Below are 25,861 nucleotides of genomic sequence, written 5' to 3' on the forward strand. Positions count from 1 at the left end.
CATTTTGAAATGTATTAGAGATGTTTTGTTTTGGCCATTTTTAATTTGGTATAATTGTCTTAAGCAAATCCTATTTTTTAATTTGCCTGTTTGTTTCTAGTGTTTTTGTTATTCAACATTTGAATATATGTATATATAATTATATATGATAAAATTATATATAATTATATAATGCGAAATGGCCTTTCTAAGCAAGATACTGTTCAAACCTAATAAAGTGCTTGAGATTTTAATGTTTGTTTGGATTTTTTACAGTTATTGAAACTTTTTTCTTTGGCTCATAAATAGCACAAAAACCTTAAAGTATATTTGTGGTTGGGCTTTTGAGAGCACTGACTTGATGACCACGATATGATTCCTAGTGGTTTATTAAGTGGCTCTAAAAGAGTAGGCTCAGGCCTTGACCCTGAAAAGCTTTATACTGAATGATTCAAGCTCTACTTAGTCAACACAATATGACAAAATCCATCATTTCCTGAAAGACACCAGTTTATACATTTTAAATTTGGAAAAAGTAAATACCTTCAATCCCCCTCTGATTGAGAACGATACGGTCAGTGCCCCGGTCAGGAATCTGTTTGTTCACCGTGTCGTCAGACGCCTCTGACGTTCCCCTGATTGAGAGGTCAACAGAGGTCAACAGGGGATGTGTGATGGGTCAATGTGGTGACTCTCATTCAGCAGACAAAGAAAGAAGCCAGCATTTGATGCAAATGAGATGTACAGCTTTTTGCTGTGTGTCATGACACTGCGTGAGTAAAACGCTTGTATGGATTGTTCCACGTGTGTGTGTGTGAGTGGGTCTGGACTGACGAGTGTGAGCTGAGGGAGCTCTCGGGGACACCGCTGCTGTTTGCAGCTGCTAATTGGAATTGGCTGGGGCTTCTACACCTCTTGTCCCAGGGGAGCATTCATTTCACCCCGAGGACAGAGGGGTCAATAATGGAGGGCCCAAAGAGAACCGTGATGCAACCGTTCACTGGGTGGAGCTTTGAAAGCAGCACTTATAATGAGGAGGAGGAAGAGAACTTGGAGGATTTTTACAAGAAAGTACTGATGAGCCAGTGAGGACAGTAGCTCACAAAGCAGTAAAAGAGAAGAGGAGTGAGCTTCTGTGTTGGCCATCGCAGGACGTCAGTATTGCAAAGGTTTTGACTGCTGTGACTAAGGTAAGGGAAAAAGTTGTTTTTGAGAAAATTTGAATATTAAGATGTAAAAATTGTATGTGCATGTGATTGCGTGTTTTTCCGCTGACATAAGTCATCAGTTTAAAATGTCTTGCATTGAAATATTTCATAATGCTTTCAGGTGAGAACAGCATGTGTGGGCTCCGACTGGTGTTGCTGCTGGGCGTGCTTCTCTGCATGGGGGCTCAGGTGGCTCACGCCCAGCACTGGTCCCATGGGTGGTACCCCGGAGGAAAGAGGGAGCTGGACTCCTTCAGCACATCAGAGGTGGGGCTCAGTCAGTTACGGATGTTTCTGTCGAGAAGGAAAACGTTTCATATCTGAATGTTTTTCTCTCATTTTCACTCCCCCCCCAGGTTTCAGAGGAGATAAAGCTGTGTGAGGCAGGGGAGTGCAGCTATCTGAGACCCCAGAGGAGGGGCATCCTGAGAAACATTGTTGTAAGTAGAAGAACACCAAAATCAACAGTGAGGTGTGTTTACACTGTTTAATGCCAAAGCAATAAATAATTTAAACGGCTGGTAAAAATCTTTCAGTGTTATTCAAACCTGTTAGAGCTGAATGTTAACTGAAACAAAGTGCTTATGTGTAATCCTGAAAAATAACTCTCTCCACAGCTAGATGCCTTAGCAAGAGAACTCCAGAAGAGAAAGTGACAGTTCTTCATCTCACTGTGATCTACTCTGATTTTCTATCTGGAACTGAGACGTGATTCTGTGTTCTCAAAATCTTGTTTATGTTTTGTTTTTCGTTATGTTGGTCTGTAAACTTGTTTTGTTGTTGTCCTCTGTGGAAACCCATCGTGGAGATGTCCATGTTCCAGAATAAAGTACCTATTTTGATATTACCTATTGGCTTTGTTTTTGGTGACAAACAATATCTGCAGCATCTGGGGGAAATATGTTTGGGTTTAGCTTTCAGAGGTATTTCATCTCATGGTGAGTTAGAAATGTGAAACGTACCAGTTTTCAGGAAATACAGCAAAAGGAAATCTCATATCAAAATGAGCACCATCTTCTTTATGGTTTTATCTAATTTTGGAGTTGTTAAGAATGAGTAAAGACATAGTACACACTGAAGAGGTCGCCAGTGAATCACAGAGGCATACAGTTAAACATGCAGACATTGATGCTGTTCTCAGAGTCCTGACCAACACAAAGAGGGTGGAGCACATTACACCTGATCTTCAATCTCTGCATTAGCTGTATGTGTGTCAAAGGATCAACTTTAAAATCTCACTTCTTGTCTGTACAGCTTTGAATGGTCTTGGGCCGAAATATATCTCAGATTTTCTCGTAGATTATGAAACATTCTGACCCCTGACATCTGCAGGAAGAGTGTTCCCATCCCAGAGTCAGATGCAAACAGGGTGAAGCAGTTATAGGTTCCCACGCAGTTCACTTGAAAAAATATCTTGCTGACTCACTTCTTCTAAATTGGAGCTTAAAACCTTATTTGCTCAGGTTTCCATTAAACAATAGATTTTACTGATTTAATTACCTCTATCTTAATTTACTTCTCCACATTTACTTAATTTATTCTTGTTTTTATGTCTGTACTCATCATTTTGTTTTGATGTATTTCCTTTATTTCCTTGTAAAACACTTTGAATGACTCTGTCTGAATGGTGCTATGTAAATAAACTGGCTCTGCCTTCAACCACGACACGACTGAGCGACTTTTTGAGAAAGATATAATTTATTGTGACATTATTCTGCCTGAGTCAATGATTCCACGTTCACTGCGTGAGTGACGTATGATTATGACGTCAGTACGCAGCCACCACAGAGCTAGGGAAAACATGGCTGACAGGAGCGTCTGCACTCCGCTCAGCGTGGAGTCAGACGCTTCAAACTGCACTTTTCGTTCCCCTAACGCGAACTCTTTCCCAGATGCTGACAAAGTAATAAACACTAAATCAGATAGTACCCAGGTTAAAGGTGAGTTGTGTCTGGAACCTGAGAAATTCAGCCGTGCGCCGCCCTGACTGCCGAGCTAACGTTAGCATTTTAGCTAAAGGGCGTATTCAAAACATTAAATATTCTCACGTTACTTTAGATCAGCTGTTTGGTAAACAAGAGTAACTGTCATATAGGTCACAATATGTCTGTTGACGATATTTTTTATCTTCTTAAGTGCTCCTGAGTCCGTCTCTACATCCATTTAAATCTCAGACAGTGGAGTTATGGAAAGTTTGTCTAAAGACACAAAGCAGAGCTGTCAGTTGGAAGTACCACAGCAGCTGAACTCTTCTCTGTTTTCTTTATTTAAACTTCACACATGTACTTTCAAACACGACACCTAAACAATCTTTCATCTTGTTAAGTGCTACTGTGACTAATTTGGTAAGTACAACATTTAAAGCTCTACCCGGACACCACGCTGCACATTCAATAGTGTGTGTATTGGGATTCAAAATATTTGACAAATCATGCTGTAACTTTGTTCCCTTTTTGATCATTTATTGTCGAACCTACATTGATCAAAAATGTCAAATCTCCATCCAGTTGACATGATCATTTGCACATATTTAAAGGTGTGGCACTGCTGGTTGAAGTAATTAACTCTTTTTGTTTGTTTTTCACATTGATTACTTCTACTGATCAAATCAGTTCAAGCTTCACAACAGATTTTTAATCATCACTGGTCACAAAACTTCAATATGTGACATCTGGCTTTAATGTAATCAAATTAGGCATGGAATAATGTATTGCTTTAATAATGTGGAATAAACTGCATGATTCTTAAATTGATAGATTCATAATTATTTAAATGTCCTTAAATTGTAAATCTTTTTTGTAGTGCAGCTTAAAACCCTTCATGGGTATTAAAACTATATGTTTGACTTGAAATAACAATCTCCAGATATCTACTACATTTACCTTCCAAAAACCAAAAAACACTCTTAAAAAAAAAAAGTTACAAGTCTCAAAGCTTGATAACTTGGGGTAGATTCGTGTTGCTTAGATTTGTCTGTTTCATTTGTTTTGCGAGGCAGCACATTTCTGAAAATGGAATTTTTGCACAAAGCAACTAAATCTGCTGGTTTCTGAGGAGGCGTGAAGCAGCAACACGCAGAGTGGAGACAGTCAAGCATGCAGTTATTTCTTTTTTTGTTTGTTTTTGGCCTTTATTTTGGTGGTGGTGGTGGTTTGTCTGGAGGGTGGGGGGTAGCACAGAACGTTTGGTGATGTAATGCTGATTTATTTTGGATATCTTTTTCATGGTATATTTAAATAACTTATAAGATCTGAAAAAAAAAAGTTTCCACTATCCCAAACAACTATGTTGATGAACAAAACAAAAATGGTTAAAGCATAGTGTCCTATAATAAGCAAGTACAGCTCTTGGACATATTTGTTTGTTAAACTATTGGCTAAAAATTTATCAAATGTGTGAATTTGCTAATTAACAGGTTAAAAATTATCTTGCTTTTTGCATTAAGTTTGAATCTTTAGTTTTTGTTTGTTTTTTGTTTTTTTCTTTGTTCTGTTTAACAGGAGATATGAATGAGGAGGCGCTGCTAAAGGGGCTTTTCACTGACACTTACTGTCACTTGTGTGAAGCCGAGCTGTGTTTTGAATCTCAGCGTGTGTCTCACTATGAGGTGTGTGCCTTACTTTTCACTACCCATATTTTTGAGCATATATTTTGAGCTTTTGCAGTAATGCCTCAAATCCCTGCTGTCCGCAGGGAAAGAAACACGCTCAGAGACTCAAGGTGTATCTGCAGGCTAAGCGAGCCGAAATGAACAGAGACTCCAAGGATCCCCAAGTCAGTGTTTAATTACAGATTTGACCTTTAAATATTTCCAATTAATACTTATTTATTCTTTGAAAGCAGTTTTTCTGTTTGTGCTCAGAAGTATACCTATCATTCATCACCAGACCATCTTCTACTTGTGCTTTCTTATTCTTCTTTTTTTTCCACAGTGGTCCATGAGTACTGGTAAAGACCGTTTTTGTGAGTTATGTAATATGGTGTTCAGCTCCAGCGTGGTGGCGAAATCACACTATGAAGGCAAGGTCCATTCAAAAAATCTCCGCAAACAAGGCCTTCACCTACCAGGCAAGTGTGGATTTTGTCTTGGGGAAAGTATCTTAATGATCAAAATTACAGCGTTACAAATCACCAACTGCTTGCCGTGACAGTTTTTTTTTCCTCAGAGAAATGATCAAATGTCTTTACTTTTATAGAAAAGCGTTCAGAAGCCCATACTTTACCAAATGTCACTCAGGATCCGGATTCCGATCTGAAAATACTCCCAGAAGCAGCTGCAGGGCATCCCACGGACCCCGCAGCTCCCACGATCCCCCCACTGAGTGAGGTTGATCTGAAAGACCGAAACAAGTACTGCGCCCTGTGTGCTGCGGTCTTCAACAACCCGCAGATGGCCTTGCAGCACTACAATGGACGCAGACACCAGAGGAAGCAGGCCAGACAGGAGCTGCTCAAAGAGTTGGGCGATGACGCACATCAAGGTAACACAAGGTCTTTGTTTAGAGTCTAACATCAAGATGGATTTTTATCATATATTCATTTAATTTAGCAACCGAGAGGAATTACGGTAATAGAGACTTTTTTCTCGAGCTATGTTTACTGTCCAGTTAGGCATGTTGCAGGTCACCCAAAAAAAGTTCACCGCAGCTCAACATGTAAGCAAGGCCTCTTCTGTATCGTCATAGAAAGAATGCAGCAAACATTGATTTAATATTCAATATTAAACAGCACTGGTGTTTAAAGCAGCTAATTCTCTCTGTCAATAAGGCTTGATAATATGGTAGATGAGGAAGGCAAGGCAAGTTCATAAGGCAATTTAAAGTGCTTCATTTTGATTTGTAGAAAGGTCGTTCTGTGTGAGATTTATTGTTGTGATATTACTTGAACTTTGTGTATTGTGGCATCAGCATGTAGAAAATGATTTCAAGTTGTGGTAGAAATTACACTTGGAAATGAGTGAGGCACAGAGTGAACAATAGCTAGCATTACAAAAAAAACTTTTCTTTCCACTGTTTGAATATTCATATGACAGTAAATTTCTTTATTTCCAGCCAACTCCCTGAAGTGTCGAATGTGTAGTTTGCAATTTAACTCAGTGGAGATGTACCAGGCTCACATGGCGGGAAACAAACACCAGATTAGGTAAGATCTGACATTTTCTAACAAGTGCTGCGGTTTGCATCATCATATCACAAATGTTTGTTTGCAATTTGGAAAAATTCCAGCCAATATGAATTAATTTAGCAAATTGAATAATCAAATAATTCCAGTTTATATGATCTTCACCAGGGAGAAGAAGGTGGTTGACCTGTGCAACTCGCAGCAAAAAGTCTACAGCACATTTGCAGACGAGCTGGCGGACTATATTGAGGTCCAGAAAGCTCGAGGAGTCACCCTCAAGACCAGCGACGGGGGTGCTGTGCTAAAAGAGGATGAAGACGTTGAAGAAGAGCGTCAAGGCTTTGATGAGGGAGATGTAAGAGGTTTGAATATCCCGGTGGGCGCGCCGCCTCCCGCCTCCCACCCTCCTCTTCAGTCCCATCCAGGCTGTTATTACCCAGCCAGAATGTGGCAGCCGGCATATCAGGGTCCGCCTTGGCCAACGCATGGCTGGGAGCACAGGTACCCTCCTCCACTTCTGTCATCAGCAAGCTCTCCACGTTTCAGAACTCGGCCAGCAAAGAGGAAAAAGTTTACGAACGATTCAAGTTCCTCTTCATACACCACTTCATCATACTCGTCCGATAGCAGCAGCAGCAGCAGTGAAAGTGATGACAGTGAAAAAAGGCGACGGGAAAAGAGAAAGATTATCAGGTCGAGGAGAGAGAGAGGCAGGGGGAAACGACGTATGGGTTCAGAGAAAGAGGAGAGGATCAGAAAGCATCGGAAGAGGGAGAGAGAGCAATCTGTAGAGTCAGATGAGGAGAGAAGAAAAAAGCCCAAACACCGCGGAAAACACAGAAGAAAAGAAAACAAGTTCCAGGAAGAGAACCTTGAGGTGGAACGACCTCAAAGGGAAATGGACAAATTGAAACCAGAAGACACAGAGGAGAGCAGAAGAGAAACTGAAGTGCACATTCAGACTGAAGCAGATGTTGGACAGAGGGAGGGGGGGCAGGACGAGCCATCCAAAGCCAAATGTAGGAGAGATAAGAAGAAGACAAAAGAGAAGACGGACACCAGAACAGAAGAGGAGAAGCTGTGGGATGACTCCATTCTGGGATGCTGAGCTCTGCTTTCACAACTGCTGTGAACTGAAATAAGGAGACTTTTACAGGTTTCAGAATCAGATCAAACTACTGGAGTGGGTTTCTCTGTGGGTGTGCTAGCTGGCTAGCTGAATGGAGTCAGTATTTGTAAAGAATTAATATATATATCTAAATCTGAAGTCTGCGTTTACATTTCACAGGGGCTCCTGTTCATTTGACCTCTTGTTTTTTGTTTGTTTTTTTTGTTTTTTTGCTAATTGCTGACTGTGATTTTGGATCTCCTACGTTCCTTCATGTTCATGTTAAAACTAAGTTCAAGTCTTCTCAACCTGTCAACACGTTAGCGAGGGAAGTGATTCAAACACTGAACTTATTTTCTCAGCAGACATCATAAATTGCGATTCCTTCTCTAACCTGTGGTTGATGCTGTCGAGCTTCATTCTGAACACCAGTAAAGCCAGTAAAAGTCTGCAGGTGTTAGAAGCTCAGTTATTTCATTTCCTTTGGAGCGCAGTTGTTCTTCTGTCAGGAGGCTGTGAGAGGCGGACAGCCTCTGCTCGCCACTGATATCATGAAGTGGTGAATATGAAACAAAGACTTTTACCAGTTCCTTCTGCACAACAGAAGTGTCGACACGTGTGCCATGTCTATATGTTTATAGAGCACAATAAGTGTTTGTGGTCATACAGGTGCAAAGGTTAAAATGAGCACAGCTCCTCTCCAAACCTCAGAATTGAAGTTCAGAGTTACATGTGGCGGGTTAAGTGAAGGAGGCTTGTGATCTGGGATCCAGACACAACATCGCCAGTGCTTTATTTACTGTCAAAACAGAGAATCAAGTGATATGATGATTCCTCTGATTGTGTTTTAAAAAAGTCAGCTCACAAAGCCACAGTTTGGTTTCTTGAATATGTTCAGTCCTGAATTTCGGAGGTAACCGAGCTGCTTGTGAGCCACATTATACTTTATCAATAATTCAGTTTTTATTTTAAATGTTAAGAGTCAGGACACTGGGATTACTTGTTTTGATAAATTTTGTAAAACCTAATCAACTTCTGTCAGTCAAATATAAAACAAGATGAGTAGCTTGGTGTGTTTATCTAAGAAAAAAAAAAAAAAAAAAAACCTTGAAACAGGTGAAGAAGAGTGTCAAGGTCTTTTTGGAACCGAGTAAAAAACAGAAAAACAAAACTTTAATGTCCTTACAGAATCTTGGAGGCATTATGATGATAAACTCTTCATACAAACCAAATAAATTTAAAGCAGCTCTTTCGAAGACACAGATGAAGAGTCACAAAAGGCTGAGAGGAACAGACAAAATGAACTTTTTAGCTCTGCAGCGTTTGAGTTGAGGCGTTGAAGCGGGATAACCAACAAAGGGCTTCTCAGCTCGGCGAGCGCCATCGAGCAGCTCTGAAGCCCCCTGAGATCTCCTGTTTTCAAAGAATCCTGTGGTCTCCTTCCTTGTCTTGCTTGAATGTTCGACCCCCGTAAAGCTGTCGCGTTCCCACATCCTCTCGCTCTAAGACCCCCACCAGACTCTGCAGCGCCCTAAACCTTCAACACTATATGAAGAAAGAAATATACAAAACAAATTGCATGTTTGATAGATAATGAACATTCAGCACTTTCAGGAATAAAGTTTCTGTGGTTGGCTGAGCATTTAAACAGTTCCCAGGCTTAAATCCTCTTTGTTTTTGAAAAGAAAAGAAAATTTAATTTTGAAGTTGTTTTATTTGGCATGTGCTGCAGCTTTTCTGTATAAAACATATTTACTAATATGACGTTCAAAGAAGAACCGGAATGTGACAGAAGTCCATCGACATATCATATCGTTTATGTCAGTTTCAGACCAGAACATTGCGAAATGTAATTCTGATTTAAGTAGTAATTGGTTTCTGTTTGTGTTTTTAATAAATTGTTTTAGTTAATTGTGAAATATAGACGTCAGCCGTTTAATGCTTCAGTTTCAGGAGCTCTGGGCAATCTTCTTACATTTTGTTCATGCATCAAATCGATCATTAGACACATTGGTCATGAATGAAAATTACTTTCAAGCCTGTTCGCACATCTCTGAGTGCAGTCTAAAATGGAACCAATATGTCAGGAGTTTCACTGAGGACAGAATTTAGACAGTCGGCATCGTTCCTTTATGGGGCGCCGTCAGGTGTTTCATCCTCTGTTCATTTTTCAGCGTCTTGAACATTAATATCACAAAAGGAGAAGAGGTTGACTGAACAACTTTGTTGGAAGGATCTAAAGCCTTTTATTTTAAATACAAGCTGAACTTAACGTGCTGCTGATGATTTCTACGAACACATCAAAAGTTATGCAACGCTTTCTTGTTGTCTTTCATTTTGACTGATGGAATCAAAAGAAAACTTAGTTTATCAAAATGAAATCAATCAATCTTTATTTGTAGAGCACTTTTCATATTCATAAAAACAACGCAAAGTGCTCAACAGCAAAAAACAGTCATAAAAACAAAAAAACGCACCATCAATCAGTATGCCACACACACACACACACACACACACACACACACACACACACACACACACACACACACACACACACACACATACACATACACACAGACAGCCAGGTGCACACACACATACAAACAGACCTACACCCATTTCGCTCAAACGGGGAGACATGGCCTGGCACTGAGCATCATGGGAAACACCACCAGTGGGGCCGCCCACACCAGGAGAAGTTGAAGGTCATTAATACAGGGGCCCAGCGCCCGAACCTCAGCCCCGTCAGACCAAGGGAACCCGAACACCAAGGTGTGGAGACCCCCGGGCCAGCCGGGACCAGAGGACCCGAGCGCAGTAACCCCAGCAGAGGACCGGATCCAACTCCCAGTGTGAAGGCAAATAAGGCATATACAGTACATGTAGAGCCAAAATAGTTTGCAGAGTCACGGCACACGCCTCACTGGGGTTTGTATCCGAATGCACCTCGTACTTTACCTCACGAAGTTAGGAGACAGAACTGCTGCACCCCACCGCCAGTGTAAATATAAAACACTGACAGATTTCTGGAGGAATGTTTGCGTCTCCACTCCCTTCCAGTTGGTATTTCAACATCGTTTTTGTCTTCTTTGCTGGCATTCCCTTTCTGCTCCGCAGTTGTGAAGCGGTGTATGTAGGCCTCAGCTGTAGGTCATGCACCTGGGCAGAGACCACAGCGCTGCAGAACACACCACTTTCTGTTGTTCGATTTATTCTACCACATCAGCTTTCATAAAACATCGGCTGCTCCTTATGATCTCTGAGACTAAAGATATTTTCTGTTTCTATGTTTAATCTTTGACCTGGATCTCTGTGATGAAAACAAGTATTAATCTTTACAGACTATAAATTGTGAAATTGTTTGCATTATACACTCAGAGTTTTTTTTCTTCTTTTCTTTTTTTCCTGCAAGCTGAAGGTCTTTGTCTCATGTTGGCTGGAGGCTGGCTCAGCCTGACAGGCTCTCTGTGTCACGCTGGGGTGTTACCTTGAAGACTCGGGCCGTGTCGGTGCAGTTCCTCCCATCCTCTCATCTCTGACAGACACACAGATAGCAGGAAAAGAAAGTAGCATTGCTTCTCCCTTCAGCTGCAACTCGCACGCGTACGTACACTGGAAACCGGACAAATGTTCCCACTGGCATGGACGCTGCTGGCCCTATCAATCTGGACGTGCGGTACGAAAATGACATCTTCTCTTGCTTCTAAAACCTGTAATTTTACTCGGCATCATAACTCGGCAAGGGGCCGATAGCGAGGGATGTGTTGTTGTGTCTTCAGTGGTTAACGTTAACTACCTCAGATGTTTGCCTGATTATAATTCTACATCAATCAGGATTATCTGTCATCCTTTATGCTAAAATATAAAAGGTGATTTTTGAAAGTTCATACCAAGGTTTTTAAAAAGTCCATGGCTTTTGCAGTCGTTTAGTCCTGATACTGTAACGACACTGCTTCAATGTCATGAACACTCTGCGCTTGACGTCTAAGGATTATGTCAATATCATCACTGAGTTGTATGTCATTGACCGTTTTATATTTGTATGCCATTTTTAATTTGGGTTTTATTCGAGCGCTCCATCGAGGCCTTAAAAGAAGTCGTACTGAACGACGCAACTCATCACATAATGGTGAAGCCAACTTCGAAATGCCACATTGTGAGCATCTCGCTGCCAAAAAACTTTTTAACCTTCAATATTCAGACAGTGTCTGAAGTGTATCTTACCGTCACATATTTCATCACACGAGTGATTGCAACATGTCAGTATAGGTGACTTAAAGAAGCACAAAATAAGCGTTTGTCTAAAATTAGACTAAAAAGCTCTCAGATTCATTGAAAGCATTTTTTTCAGCATCATGTCACTGCCGTCTGTCATTTGGAACAGTTTGTAAATGTCAGTTTCACAATGTTGAAGAGATCTACGACATATTCTGACTCCAGTTCTCCTCTTACAACATATTTTTGTGTTTCCAAAGTCGCGTCTGCATTAGTTACTCACCTTACTTGAACTTTTTTGTTCTTCTTCAACACAATAAGTCTCCAAAATGCTATGTTGTTGCTGTGTTTCACAAAACCTGTCTCGACAACAAAGACGATCCGTCCTCCTGAGGAAGGACTTCAGCTTGGCTTTAACAAATTACCAAATGCTATGAAAATGGTGCATGTACTCATACTCTTAATCTTTCTCTTCTTTCAGGTTCAGGACAGACATTTTTCCAAGAAACCGTCAAAACTCTTTACCCGAAACTCAGGGGCAGTGAAACGCTCGAATGCGACTGTGCGGACTTCTCCTGTGACTCCGTCTACTGGTTCCGCAGCGTTTTCAACAGTGACGAAGTCGAATTCATCGGCAAATGTACCAACGCTGAACGTGTCTACTATGGAAATGTGGCAAAAACACGATTAACACTGAACAAGAAGGGAAGCAGCTCCTTCATGTTGCGCATCTCCAAACTGACGGAGGCGGACTCGGGCATTTATTCTTGTGTCCTCAAGAACAGGACCAACGATGAGATGTGGAAGTCCGGGACGCTTCTTCTGCCAGGAGGTTTGGACGCTGATACGTGAAACGGTCACTTTTAATTCGGTGACAAACTGTACAAATTCTGAAAACCATGTAAAGAAATTATACACATTGAGAGTTTATTTTGTGAAAATGCTCTTGTAGCACTTCATTGTTAACTTTGAAGTCCTTCGTGAAAAGTGTCACCTCTTCTTCATCTGTTGTTAAAGTGCAACGTCAGAAACTTTTCAAACAAAGATTTGTGAGATGTTTAAATGGCAAACAGTTTCTGTTTTAGTTTGACTGCCAGTCTTACTGCCCATTGTGGCGAGTCTCTATGGGTAACAAGTTAATGCTGATCTGAACAAATCTGAAAAACACGATAAGTGAACAAACTGTTAATGCAGTCAGATTTAATCCTCTGGTCATCATATATGTTTGATGTATTTCTGCCTCTTTTACATTTGTTTGAATGTTCTTTTTTTTTGGCAGTGACCCCTCCAACGGAACCCCCGGCGATAAAACCGCCGCCGCCAGTCAAACCAGGCTGCCGCTGCGTTAACACCAAACCCCGACAGGGTCAGTTTTTCAGAAAATTTCAAAAATGAACATCACCTGCAGCAGTGTGTCACAGTCTGTAATATATAGGAACTTTCTTTGGTTTCAATGCTGTTGCTGGTGTAACTCTTGAATATTGCGCCGGATCGCAGTGATTCAACTGCGACTGAAGAGATGCTGAAAAATCAAATGCTGCTGAGAAAAGATGCCAGTCAGTGTGCTGATTACCTCAGACTGTATCAGAGAAATGTGCTTCAGCGCATTAAAATGAATCCGTGTCTGTACATGTTGTTTTAGCTCCGGACGGCTGCGGATCCCTAGTTCTGTGGCCTTTGGTCGGACTGATATCAGCCTTGGCTTTCGCTCTGCTCTGTGTGCTTTACTACTTTAGCCGTGAGTACTGTTCCTGTTTGATGCCACGAACACTTCAGAGTAAGGTGGATAAGTAATGATTCAAAGTATACTCACAAGGGATTCCAAAACTTAAGAATTTTAGTATTAAAAGTATGAAAAACTGTTTCACAACTTCATCTGAACTTGTCTTCCCTAACAGGGCTTCCTAAAAAATGTCGTCATCACTTCGTGAAGTAAGTAAAAAAGCACTTTCGGGGGAAAAACGTGTATTTTTAGCCACATTAATTCATATTTATCTTTTGCTTTTCTTTTTCAGGCAGCGGCTGGTGAAGTAAAGCGTTACTTAAACAGATTATTTCTCCTCACCGTACGTACATCACTTATTTTAGTAGAGATCTGGGTTTCTGTTTTTTGTTTTATTGTGTAAAGCAATACGTCCTCCAGACGTATTGCTCCAGAAATAAAGATGGATTTTTTTAAATCTATGTGTTTATGGGTTATTAGAAGTTAATCTATTGTACTTTTGTAATTTCAGTGACTCTGGAGGACGTAACTTCGCGTGAAGAGACTTCCAGTAACAGCGAGACGTGTTTCTTTGTAGAGAAGTGTGTCCTCGGCTACATTGCAGTTTTTTGCTACCAGCAGAAGAAACTTTGTAAGATATTGTGATATATTGGACAAGATTTTATGAATTTTTTTTTTTGTTTGTTTTTGAAAACTCTGTTCAGTTCAAATCCCCATGCTGTAACTTCTCATCTGTGAAAATTCTCTCTGTTACAACGGTAATCGGAATGGACCAGCAAGAATCAGAAGAATAAATGTTTTAAATATTTGTTCTCATAGATTTCTGACAGTAGACGTTTCTCAAATAACTAGATGTGACAGTTACAATCAAACTTTTCAAAACAAAAATACAGAACTGATTTATTTCAGCATGTTTGGTTTTTCTGTAATCCTTTGTTATTTGTTTTTGCTCATTGTCGTCGCAGTATACTGTTTATCTTCCTGTCTTGAAGAAGAACATATTGTCATGTTCATATTTCTGTTGGATCAATAAATGTTTGAATTTCTGATCGGTTGCGGTGCTTAATGATCGGTAAATCAAACCGTGTGTGAAACCTCAGCACTGTCTGCCAGATTAATTGACTAGCTGCATGAGTGGGTCAAAGCCACGTGCACGTTTCCAGTGCCAGTAATGACTTGTGCACGAAGACACAAGGTTTCTGAGTCGCATGTTTCATCAAGTTTCATTTCGACACCCGACGGTGAAGAGGAAAAAGAGAGGTTCGGGAGTGGGTGTTGTACTTCCATCGTCAATATCATCTTTGACGGAAGTCGAGTAGGAGAGCGACGGGGTTTGATGTCTTGCTTCACTTTTGATGTGAAAACATGCATCAAATTCAGTTTCTGCAGAGCCGCCCCAAGTGATTCTCTTCTTTTAAAAGCCCGACTTTTTCATACACACAAGTTCAAGCACACACACATTCAAGCACACACACACACACGCACACACAGTCACACCTGTGTGACTGACAAGCGCCTGAGTTAGAGGTTTGTTCGGTTCTGAGGGAGTGTGTGCAGCTCTTTCCTGTGTTCTGGAGAGAAGGAACCGTGTGCGCTGAGATGCTATCGCCTCGCTCGGCTTTGAGCTCTTCATCGAGTCTCTGAAACAAAAAGACCACAAAATGCACCACAGAACGAACCACAGGCACTGACGCAGACAACACAAGAAAGGACAGGAACGGAGAAACAGCCCGGCCGTAGTGCTGCCAAATGAGGACAACAGCCGACAGAAGAACTCAATGAAACCCATAAAGCTTCAGTTGCCATGAATTTTATTTGTTATAATACATTACAATTTTATGAAAACGTACAGTGATCGTGTTAAAATACACTTTTTTATGCTTTATTGTTTGACACACAAGTTTATTCACGGTATAAATTCCTGTCATAGTAGTCACAACATACATTAAAGATTACAATCTGTAAAGCAAATTCACATTGGAGAATTTTCCATTTTACCGAATGAAAAATGCACAAAACCAATCAATATGTTCAATACTTTCAGAGGAATAAAACTATTGGACATGCTGTAGAATCTTACTTTAGGCTAGACGTTCAAAAACTTTTTGTTGCATAACGAAGCAGGAAACAGCACGAACAGCGTTCGACTGTGTGCATACAGAAAGATTTTATTTACATTTTCAGGTCTAAAAAAGTCAATGAATACAACTGAAGCAGAGAGCCAACTCTCTGTGTTTTGTGGACACAATTTGAATTCATGTTACACAGAAACATTCAAGTAAATATTGAATGTGTTGCGCCACTTACAGCATCGTCATCTCACGGCATGTGAGCAAAAGAAGGCAAACTACACACAGATCTCTCCACATCATCTGATGATCACATGTTTATGGCAGGACTGTACATCACTAAGCTTAGAAAGAACAGAAATCTGAAAGGTATTCATGCATATGTGATTTTTGTGTTGAAATCATTATGTAGTATGATAACCAACACTATAATGTAACCACACACACACACACACACGTGTTGAGGTTACTCAGAATGCTTTAGCTTTGTAGGCAAAGAAAAACAATTTAAAAATGCACATATATATATATTAGCAGTTAAAGGTTAACTTCCAAAATAGATAAAAATGTCATCTATTGAGATTTAAAAAGGTTTTCAAAAGTATTTTTCACATGTTAAAATTTACTTCATTTACGTTTTTAATGTAAATGAACCATTTCCCATAAAGCAATCTTCAAGTCTTCGTCTCCTGCGTTACAGATCTCCTCATTTTTACTTACTCGTCTGGATGTTCTTCGTTCCCATCTCAAAACTCCATATCCCATCATGCCTGAGGTGGCCGGTGCCAGGCAGGGTGGAAAACGTGAGCGATCAATCAACACTCATCTTCACTTACAGGTATTCAGACTGCTGCTATTTCCAGGAGATAAGGACGACTCCTGTGACTGCATTTTGGTGTGAAGCTGTGTAGTTTAACCATACACGACAATCGTTTTCTCAATGCTTTCCGCTGGTCACCCACCACACACACACACACACGCGCACACACACACACACACACAAGTTTCAGGTTGGAGAACCCCTGTATGACTAAGACAGGGAAGCCTCTGCAGGTGTGATTCAGTGTGAGTCAGAGCCTGAAAGACATTATGGAAAGGTGAAGTGTCGATTGAGAGTGTCCTGGCTGGGTCTCCCCTCTCTCTCTCTCGCACACACACACACACACACACACACACCATCAACAGAATCCCCTGCTTACTGAAAATGATTCAAAGACCTGAAACCAGCTTGGTTTCCATCTGGGTTTCATTTGAAATCATTTCTTGAATAGTTTTTGTCAATCAGCAGACTAAATAACTATTTACAAGCGTCTGTATTGTTGAGAAAATCTCACAAGGCGGTCAAGAAAATATTGAAGAGCAGAAGCTAATTAAAGATAAAAAGGTCTCGTTCCCACCGTTCTTTCAGTCCCTCTCTCTCTGTTTTTTTTTTGTTTTCTCTCGATCTCCTCCCACCCATGGAACAGATAAATCGCCCACGATGAGACAAATGTCACACTGTGAGCAAAGACCCATTACCGAGCAGGAAAGACGAGGCGCTCTGAATTGCGCCACACCAGCTGTATTTCTCCTCAGTCAGTCTGAAAAAGGTTTCACTTCGCTGCAACTGTTTGAACAGCGATCATTTGGCGACACCGGATGTGATTTTTAATTGTTGGTCTGACTTTGACGCTGCGCTCCTCTGTTGCTCAGAGATTTACTCTTGGGAACTATTTAGTTGCCCAATATTTAAAATATTTCAGAGTGCAGGTCTAAGTTGGAAACAGTAAAATACTTGAACTTATGAAGGAGTTTAATTTAATTTGCAGTGGTTCTAAACTGTATCTTAACCACTGAGTTAAGCATGATGTCGAAAGATCTAGCAAGCATTCAAACAGCTCCATTTGCAAACATTACATTCAAATTAGATTTATTTTTTTTTCATAAACTTCAACACCCCTGATGCAGGTAAATCCAGGCAACTTAGTTATCAAAATAGATAAAAGGTCAAAGAAATGCACGCCAGTGCCAGACTTGACAAGAGAGATGAATCAGGCTTTCAGTTCAGCAGCAAATGGTGCAGCCAACTTATTTAGGGTCTTTAAAACTTTGTCTCGCTTTGCTCATTTTTACAAAGTCTAATACAAGAACAAAGCTGCTGACTATCAAACAGGATCGTGTTGTGTTTGCAGTCTAATATATCTCCAAACACAAAGCTGTTTTACAGTGTAGACTGACAGTGTGCCATCATAAAGAGAAATGTAGGCGTTGAGGGTGAACAGTCAACGCCAGGTGTTTCTCATGTGATTCGGTTTTTTTAATTCTCGGGGTTTTTTTTTAATGGGGGCGTTGACAAAGCTAGAGCATCCTTGACTTGAATACTTGGTGTGTGTTTTGTATGTGTGTGTGTGTGTGTGTGGCAGTTGCAGTGGACATGTTGTGGAGTTGGTTGTAATCTAAAGATCGACAGTGAAACTCACACGCAGAGGCCGAGACAGGAGAAAAGAAACCACTGCCGGGGCTGAGAGCTCACACGGCACGCCGGCCTGTCGAGCATTTCCTCACGCCTGGGCCGGCAGATGAGAGGGGAGAAAAAGAAGCAACTGAAGTGGGCAAAAGCGATGTGGTTTATAGTGTCAACCATTTCTCAACGTCCTCATGCACTCGGTGTTTTGTCCTGTTGATCAGGAAACCCAACCACATTTAACAGCAGGAGAGGATGGAGGAGCGCTACGCTGGAGCTTTATCTTGACCTTGTGCTAACCGTCACACTTTCAGGCCTGCTCAGAACATACCAAGGTTTTTACCATTGATCTCATTTTCCTACGCAGGTGTGTCTTCTCTGTTGTATCTGTAACTCCAGTGAATCTTTATGAAAAAACTCAAACTCAAAATATATCTAAAATTGCACTGAGAAGCTAAATCAACGGGGCTGCCAGACGAAGTGAAAGTGACTGTTTGGAGTCAACGTGGCCTGTGCTGGTGTTGAAATTTAAAATATATCGATTCTCTGTAAGACAAGCTCTGCTTCCACTCATGTCCTCCTCTGCCTGAGTACCTCGGCTCTCTTTAAGGCCATCATGTTGTCTACATTTCAGGAAACTAAAACAAGTCGAATGTCAAACTCAACCATTCGACGCTCATGTTGCAGCAGCGGGAAGGAAAATTTAACTTCAACAAGTGAGAATTTTGCCAACATCTTTGTGTTTGGATGAATTTGCCAAAGTTGACTGTTTAATTTGTGCAGCTGGGTTCATTTCTCGTCCTTTACAGCCTGCATATAGAGCACCGCTGTGCTTGCCTGCCAGAAGCTTGAGGATAAAGTGGTGCTGTTCGGCGCTCTGAACCTGAGGCAGAGGAGTGAAATTCAGGTCGGGTGGGCTACACTTCAAAACATCGTGCAGACCACGACCGTGCTGCAGGAGGGCTCTGCACCGCTCCACTGCAATGATCCTATTTGACACAGCAGAGAAAAAGGTTGCAGCTGGGGCGTGGTTTCATATCTCTCCGAATTATCTCATGACAAGTTCCAATAAACACCACGAAGACATCTTCAAGCAGCTTTTGTCGTCTACAAAATAAAAATGGACCAGAAGTGGATTCAGATTCTGGTGATTCTGGCGTGTTGTCAAGGTAAGATCAACAATGTTCGACAGGGAATGTTCAATTTCTTTTTTTTGCTCTTTGGTTGTTGAGAATCGAACAAAACACGAGGGATAAAGTTCTTCTGTTGTCTCTTCTTCTAGAGATTTCTTCAGAATCTATCATCGAGAATGGTGCCGAGGTTACCTTCCAGTGTAGCCTTCAACCAGGGTCCCTGATTGTCTGGTTTCGAGTCCTCGAAAAATCAAGCATGGAGTTCCTTGTGTCTGTCAGCAATGCTGGCCTTGTGAAAGTACCGAGCCCCTCGTTCACTCAGTCCTTCTCTTATTCAAATAATCAGCTAAAATTAAAGTCCTTTGACAAAGAACGGGACAGCGGCATCTACAACTGTGCAACTCTCAAAGGCAACGAAATGAAATTTGGAAAGGTCACCCGGCTGGTCGGAAGTAAGTTTTGTTCCTTTTTTATAAAAATATGAATTAAGATCATGAAAAGTTATCGTTAATAAGACTCCCCGTAACTGTTTTCCCCTCCAGAAAAAGAACCAATTAAACAAACAACAGTTGCACCACAGCTAAATGTCACCGTGAAGACTCTTCCTGTAACCACGCCATGCGCATGCAACGACAAGAAAGGTGAACGTCCAGAATTACGCTGATAATAAAGAAATGACTTTTACAAAATGTCTAGGATTAGAAGGTGCTGAATGACTCCATGTTTGACAGAACCAAGCAGCCCTTCCCTGGACTGTGCTCCCCTCATCCTGGGCCCTCTGGCTGGCGGCTGTGGGCTTCTGCTGCTGCTGCTGGTTGTCACCATCCTGTACTGCAACAGTAAGTTCATCTAATCTGTTGAACCCCAAAAAATGATCAAAAAAAAAAAATTCTGTTGTGTCATTTGTGACAAACAAGTAAAATCCAGTTTCCAAATGTCTTCAGAGAGCTGAAAGTTATTTTAAAGTGTAAATGTTATGTTTGACTTCAACATGAATGAGTCAGTGCTAAACATATATATATTTTTAATTTCCTTGTAGAAATAAGAACACGAAGATGCCCACATCATTACAAAAGAAAGTAAGTGATTTTTGTGTTTTCTCTCCTGCTCTTCATCTCGGAGCATTCAGCAAAGATTTTAAAACTCGCCCTCCTTCAAAATTCAACCGCGTAAACAAGGCGACTCATTTTCTGTCATTTTTTTTTATCTTCTCTCTTATTTTTTAGTGGCATTGTGAAATTTTTTTGTTGAATTTTTTTCAAACACTATATTTTTTTAATGAAACGTTATTTATAGACTTTATTTATACTTTATATTTTAATGAAACTGACGACACGGTCAGCCGATTTACTGTTTTTTTCTCAACAATTACCAAACTACATATAAGGATATCCACAATTTGCTTTCAGGAAAAAGACAAAAAAAATTCCATTTGAGGGTTTTGAAGGATTCAGTGGTGTTTAAGATATGAGTTTTATGCTTGTACAATATGACTGCAACTGTTGTTTTCTTCTTCAGCTTAGTACCTGTGTCTTTTAGAGAATGGAAAAAAAAAGAGTTAACTCAGTCATAAAAAACATCCTGAGTAAAATACAATGTAGTATTTACGTATCTGTGTTTGTAACAATGTTTTAAATTAAACAGTGTATATTATTCATGTATCCAAGCGATTTTCAAAAACATACTAATTGTAATTTGTGTCTTAAATCTCACACAGAGCGCGGGTGGCTCCTGAAAAGCAGATGATGACCAACAGACATGTCTGAACATGTTGTTCATCGTGTTGATGCAGTTTTTTTATTTTTTTTTTTTCTCGAAAGAATTTCAACTTGTACCAAAGAAAGTTTGATGCGTCAAATTTTCTGACGGCACGTTGTTTTGGAACATCCTACTTCTGCTTCATGAAAATTGCTCTGTAAAACATCATTCATATTTCTCTACAGGCCGGAACCTTTTATTTCTGACAGAAAAGCAACAGTGAATACATCAGATCAGCTCATTTTCTTCATTTTCCAGAAGAGTTGAGTCAATAATTGTACATAGCTCTTTCCGCCCGTGTTTAGGCTCCATTTGTTCTGATTTATTTTAAAAGCCGCTTGTTTCAGCATCGTCTTCCGAAAGTTATTTCTCATTTACTCACAGCAAACGTCCTCATTGAAAAGTTTAAAGTACCAACATCGTCTCTGTTAAATGTTTTCAAACTATTTCATTGCTATTGCTTTATTTTCATTTATTTAAATGTAACTTTTTCAAAAGTGGCAATTGAAGGAATGCTTTCAGACAGATGTAGATTTTATGAAAGCATTTTACTGTTTTGATAAAATGTTCAAACTAAAATAAAAATAAAACACATTCACACAAGCAATTTTTCTGTCTTCAATGCATTTTATTTCTCTTATTTTATTTTTTTATTAATTTATTTTTTTCCCCACACACATCAAACCCACTCATTTGCATCTCCATCAGTCATTCAGGATCCTGGCACAAAAAACAAGAAGAAGGTTGATACGAGAAAAAGACGCTTGTGTTTCGTGAAGCCCCTCTCGAGTCAAAAGGAAGTTGGGGTGCAAGAACTGTATGCCGAGCGAAGAACCGCAAGTCAGGAGGAGAGAGAAATACTTTGAATAGATTCTGTTCCCACTCGGTTTAATACGTACGTGTTTCTCTTGCACTTCAAGACGCGGCAATAGTTTTGTTAAAGATGATTTTTTTTTTTTTTTTTTTGCATTTTCCTTGCTTTTCTTTAGGCACACAGGAGAACCAGATGCGTTTCACACGCCGACCTCTACAGTATCTTTCAGCTGATTCACACCCACATAAAATCTTTGACATGAATAAAAAAAACTTCAGGGAAATCATGGCGGCTTTTGACTTTGCACTAGAAGCGATAGCCCTTTGTAAATTATACAGTGTAGTTTTATATCGAGCAAAGACCTTCTACAGTATACAAACAGTGGCAGTTTACAAAGATTGTAAACACTTTGGTTCGTTAAGTGCACTTCTGAACGCCATTAATATATATAGTTTTTTTTTTTTTTTACGTCCTGGAAGGACAAACACAGAAGACCCTCCTCTTGACATATTTCTGCATAAAGAAAATCAAATGCCAAAACAAGCAGAACACCTCCACGTGATCCTCCACAAATTTAATAATGAAAACTATGTATTGTCCAAAAAAAAAAAAAAAAAAAAAAAAGAGGAGAGACGCAAACTAAGCTGTACACTAGTGTCCTAATGGCTTCTGACCATATCGTGTTAGAAAACTTGGCTTTTCTGTGTACGTCAAGATTGCACAGACATCCCGATTCCACACACCTCCTCATCCTCCGCTGCACGGCTTCCACGCGAGCTGACTGTCGCCACTGCGCCAACAAACGTCAGGTGACGTTAGTGTGTCGCTGGAAGAGTGGAGAGAGTCAGCCGGGGTGGACACGCGCGACTCCCGGCGCCCGTTTTCCCCCCAATCATCCCTTCTTTCTGCATCTGGTCATCACTCATTCATGGCACCGATAATAAGGTTTGAAAAGTCTCTCTCGTTTTCTTCAAAGACCTCCTCGTCTTTGAATACGAAACCTAGCAAGGAAGGCTGCGTATGCAGGTGCACTCGTGTGTGTGTGTGTGTGTGTGTTTGTGTATGTGTGTGTGTATGTGTGCGAAAAGCAAGTGTTACGGGTATTTGTAGGTTTGTCATTCATCCACGATACATTCTTGGTGATTTAGAAAAATAGATTCATTATCCAGAGAGCCTTCTCCCCTCTTCATGCCTCCCTGGGGCCTGGAGGACGAATCGCACCGAAAACCTGAAACGGAAAACAATCCGAGGTAAGTGGAGGAGAAACCATACCGTACAGAATGTTCCACACTCTAAAAAAACAAGCCTCACCAAGTCCTCTATCTCTTGCCTCCTTTCTTTGTGGATGTAGACACAACATCTGTGCTTGGCTGAGCTGGGAGGTCAGCGGCAGACGGCTCCTCCGCATGTTTCTGAAGGACGAGGTTGAAAAAGTCAGTCGGAGGAAACACCAAGAAGAAAATGAAGACGCGGAGGCAACGCATGCAACGCTTGTGCATGCAGAGTGAGGGAAGCCCACTACATGCTGCTGTGCCAGGACGGAGGAGTTTCTGTCAGTTTAGTGTTTATTTCTTTTTGCTTTGTTTCTACTTTGGGTCAGTTTAAAGCACGTGTTATAAATATGCTCCATGTCCAGATTAGTGGAGGTCTTCATGCAGCAGGCCATTTGCTTACTTTAGACTTTGACTTTGACTTGCTCTTGCCCTGTAACAAAGGTCGCAGCTCGGTTAGCCTCAACAGCTCTACGCTACTCCATGAGGCTGGACGCAGAGGTAACGGCTACCGGGCCACCTGTAGGGGGCGCAATGTAACGCTGCCAATCAGGGAGCTTTTTACCTTTGGTTTGTCCGATTTGGATTTGAACTCTGGGGCATCTGGGAGCAGTGTGTCGGACAGGCTTTGCAGAACAGGTCCAGCCATGGACTAGGGTAAAAAAAAATAATTATCAACCTCTCGAAATTGAGCAGTTCATGAAAATTAGCCTAATTTTCATGACATAAACAAAAGAAATCAGGTGAAAAAAGTAAACATTTCTTGTTTCAGCTACCTTCTGAGGGTCTGATTCCAGCTTTGTTGTGACTGCACTCGAAGTGGTGGAAGCAGGAGGGTTGGGAGCAGCAGAGAAGTCCTTGGACAGCAGATCCAAGGCTGTTTTGTCATCCAGCGTCTACCACGGGTTGAAGACAAGAGAGGAGAACGACATGCATGGTTCAACACCTTCCATCATTTCACCTTGCATTGTATTCATTCAATATGTGAAAAAAAGAATAATAACCTACCGGTTTGGGTTTTGCAGCTTCTTTTTCTGCAGCTTCGGCCATTTTCTTTAAATGAAGCAGATGTATATTAGACAATAAAATCTAAGCACTAGATATGCTCTGTGAACATTCAACTGAATTTCAAGATTCAGTTTAAAGTCTTTAAACCATCTGATGTTTTTGTTTCGATTTCACTGCATTGCCATGTGAATAAAGCTTGAAACATGAAATAAATACTTTTTAAAAGTAGTACTAATTTTTATGTTAACACCTGCTTCTCTGATCACAGCTTTCATTTTCCAGGGTGATTATTTCCCACTGAAAAACAGTGAAATTTTAACTTTGCACACGCAGCTGTGAGTTCACCTTGAGGTCTTCCTCAGTGGGCCGGTACTCAGGCGGCAGCGTGTCGTCTCTCTCTCCCATCTTGATTAGCCTCTCCTCAACAGCCTTCTTCTCCTGCAGCAGGCATACAGAATAAGCACACCTGATGCAGGAAGCTAAAACTGTGATCTGGAAAATGTGCACTCATGAACCATTGGCGTACATCCACGATGTTCTTGGGAAGCGCCGGCTCAGGCTGAGGGGTGGGTTTGATATCCTTCAAGGTGTCCGACAGAGCATCGAGTGCACCATCTGCTCCTGCTGCAAGCTGAGAGGACACGCGCACAGATCCCACAAAAACATTAGCATGTGGCGGCGCAGTGAGCAACAAGTGCATAAAAGGCTGGGGTTGTTTGTGTTGTTTGCGTTTACCTCCAGGTTAGCGTCTCCAGGGAGGCCGGAGGCTGACTCCACCTTTACAGCAGCACTGGGGGTCACGAAGTCCCCGGCCAAGGCATCCAGAGCAAGGTCTGCAGAGGACTGTGGAGAGACAGAGAGAAGGTTATTAAACTAATCTGTGACTGCAATGTGAAAATCTCATCACTGCAGCTGGTCTGTACCTGTGTAGGAGGCGCCGTGGAGCAGACAACAGGCACCTGAATAGTAGGAGCCGCTTTAGACGTCGCAAAGTCACCAGACAAAATGTCCAGAGCCTCACCGGTGGCCATGGTGGGCTGAGGGAGGGAAATAACCAGCTTAATACCGTTGTTGTCCATTTCCAGAAGGAACATGAGATCACTATCAGCCTTGTCAATGCAACTGCAGGAAATGATGCTTCAGAAAATCTGAGTTCTTCTAATTGCAAAGAAAGTTTTTGTTCAAAGAAACAAACCATAAAAAGGAAACAAATCACTGAGCTTTTGAAGCTCATTTTAGAATAATGAAATCATGATAAGAACCATATATATAATTTCTTAAAGGATAGTTCTTGAACAAAACCAAACAAAGTCCAGAACTAGAACATAATTGAAAAGAATGTGTGACCAGTGAGTTTTACCAGTGATACATGTTGACAGTTGTTACTTTGTTGTGTTGGTTTAGTAGTTGTAATCACCATCAAGAAGGGACAGAAATTCAGCAAATAGGGGATACACACAGACCAGATGGACGAGAGGTGAATAAGTGAATCAGTTTTGGTCTCACCTCGGGTTTTGGAGCAGGCAGTTTCTCCAAGTCTTCTTTGTTAAACCTGTATTCTGGAGGAATGGTGTCGTCCCTCTCTCCCACGAGTACAGCATCCTCCTCTTTAAGTTTCTTCTCCTGAAAACAAATGGTTTAGTCAGCAGATTTCAAGAATTCACTCATCTCTCGGGAACAAAAACAAGAAAATCAATCAATATAACGTCAATATCATGGAAATAGATAATTACTGTACAATGCACACTACAATTAAAGATATTTTAAGAGATGGTGCACGTGTATGCGCGTGTCCCATACCGAGACCATGTCTTCAGGTCTGAGCTTGGGGGATTCTGGTTTTGGTACATCTGCTGGCAAAGTGTCGCTCAGAGCGTCGAGAGCATCAAAAGACAGAGAGTCTCCCTGTTTACAAAGGACAAACATTGTTTTAGAGGACTTTACACAAATGAAGTCACATAAACGGAGCTGAAAGGATAAAAAGAACCAATATCTGTTGTGATATTCAAGT

General features: G+C 40.9%; 5 protein-coding genes across 19 annotated transcripts in view; 4 read left to right on the forward strand and 1 right to left on the reverse strand.

Moving 5' to 3' along the window:
- The first annotated feature begins 1,313 nt into the window (after positions 1-1,313).
- On the forward strand, positions 1,314-1,925 carry gnrh2 (gonadotropin-releasing hormone 2). Of its 2 annotated transcripts, none has more exons than XM_030092443.1 (3): positions 1,314-1,454; positions 1,544-1,627; positions 1,805-1,925. In XM_030092443.1, exons 1-3 carry the CDS (start codon positions 1,320-1,322, stop codon positions 1,841-1,843), a joined length of 258 nt encoding a protein of 85 aa, XP_029948303.1. In that variant the 5' UTR covers positions 1,314-1,319; the 3' UTR covers positions 1,844-1,925. The 2 variants fall into 2 exon arrangements, with proteins under 2 accessions (XP_029948303.1, XP_029948304.1); XM_030092444.1 differs by having other exon boundaries at positions 1,544-1,659; positions 1,805-1,888.
- Positions 1,926-2,988: 1,063 nt separating this feature from the next.
- On the forward strand, positions 2,989-9,515 carry zmat1 (zinc finger matrin-type 1). The gene is made up of 7 exons (XM_030092437.1): positions 2,989-3,127; positions 4,688-4,794; positions 4,881-4,961; positions 5,120-5,255; positions 5,384-5,668; positions 6,239-6,329; positions 6,477-9,515. Exons 1-7 carry the CDS (start codon positions 2,989-2,991, stop codon positions 7,414-7,416), a joined length of 1,779 nt encoding a protein of 592 aa, XP_029948297.1. The 3' UTR covers positions 7,417-9,515.
- A 1,364-nt stretch (positions 9,516-10,879) lies between these two features.
- Positions 10,880-14,403, forward strand: cd8b (cd8 beta). Its single transcript, XM_030092442.1, has 7 exons — positions 10,880-11,092; positions 12,113-12,463; positions 12,911-12,997; positions 13,274-13,369; positions 13,530-13,563; positions 13,647-13,697; positions 13,866-14,403. The coding sequence occupies exons 1-6, from the start codon at positions 11,044-11,046 to the stop codon at positions 13,663-13,665; spliced, it is 636 nt and encodes a 211-aa protein (XP_029948302.1). The 5' UTR covers positions 10,880-11,043; the 3' UTR covers positions 13,666-13,697; positions 13,866-14,403.
- Positions 14,404-18,842: 4,439 nt separating this feature from the next.
- Positions 18,843-21,364, forward strand: cd8a (CD8a molecule). The gene is made up of 6 exons (XM_030092441.1): positions 18,843-19,035; positions 19,149-19,451; positions 19,542-19,640; positions 19,731-19,838; positions 20,039-20,078; positions 20,717-21,364. Exons 1-6 carry the CDS (start codon positions 18,987-18,989, stop codon positions 20,763-20,765), a joined length of 648 nt encoding a protein of 215 aa, XP_029948301.1. The 5' UTR covers positions 18,843-18,986; the 3' UTR covers positions 20,766-21,364.
- Positions 21,365-21,637: 273 nt separating this feature from the next.
- Positions 21,638-25,861, reverse strand: part of cast (calpastatin) — a 32,575-nt gene continuing 28,351 nt past the window's right edge. For 12 of the 14 annotated variants that reach the window (XM_030092424.1, XM_030092432.1, XM_030092429.1 and 9 more), the window contains 12 exons: positions 25,651-25,755; positions 25,357-25,473; positions 24,774-24,887; positions 24,586-24,693; positions 24,377-24,481; positions 24,196-24,288; positions 23,851-23,895; positions 23,619-23,738; positions 23,408-23,494; positions 23,246-23,275; positions 22,883-22,983; positions 21,638-22,799 (listed from right to left, as the gene is read on the reverse strand). In XM_030092424.1, the coding sequence (XP_029948284.1) occupies positions 22,891-22,983; positions 23,246-23,275; positions 23,408-23,494; positions 23,619-23,738; positions 23,851-23,895; positions 24,196-24,288; positions 24,377-24,481; positions 24,586-24,693; positions 24,774-24,887; positions 25,357-25,473; positions 25,651-25,755 (1,017 nt within the window). In that variant the 3' untranslated portion in view covers positions 21,638-22,799; positions 22,883-22,890. The remainder of the gene's footprint in view (positions 22,800-22,882; positions 22,984-23,245; positions 23,276-23,407; positions 23,495-23,618; positions 23,739-23,850; positions 23,896-24,195; positions 24,289-24,376; positions 24,482-24,585; positions 24,694-24,773; positions 24,888-25,356; positions 25,474-25,650; positions 25,756-25,861) is intronic. The other 2 variants (XM_030092422.1, XM_030092433.1) reach the window with 2 other exon arrangements.

Source organism: Salarias fasciatus, chromosome 5 (genome assembly GCF_902148845.1).
Source record: "Salarias fasciatus chromosome 5, fSalaFa1.1, whole genome shotgun sequence".
Taxonomy (NCBI): domain Eukaryota; kingdom Metazoa; phylum Chordata; class Actinopteri; order Blenniiformes; family Blenniidae; genus Salarias; species Salarias fasciatus.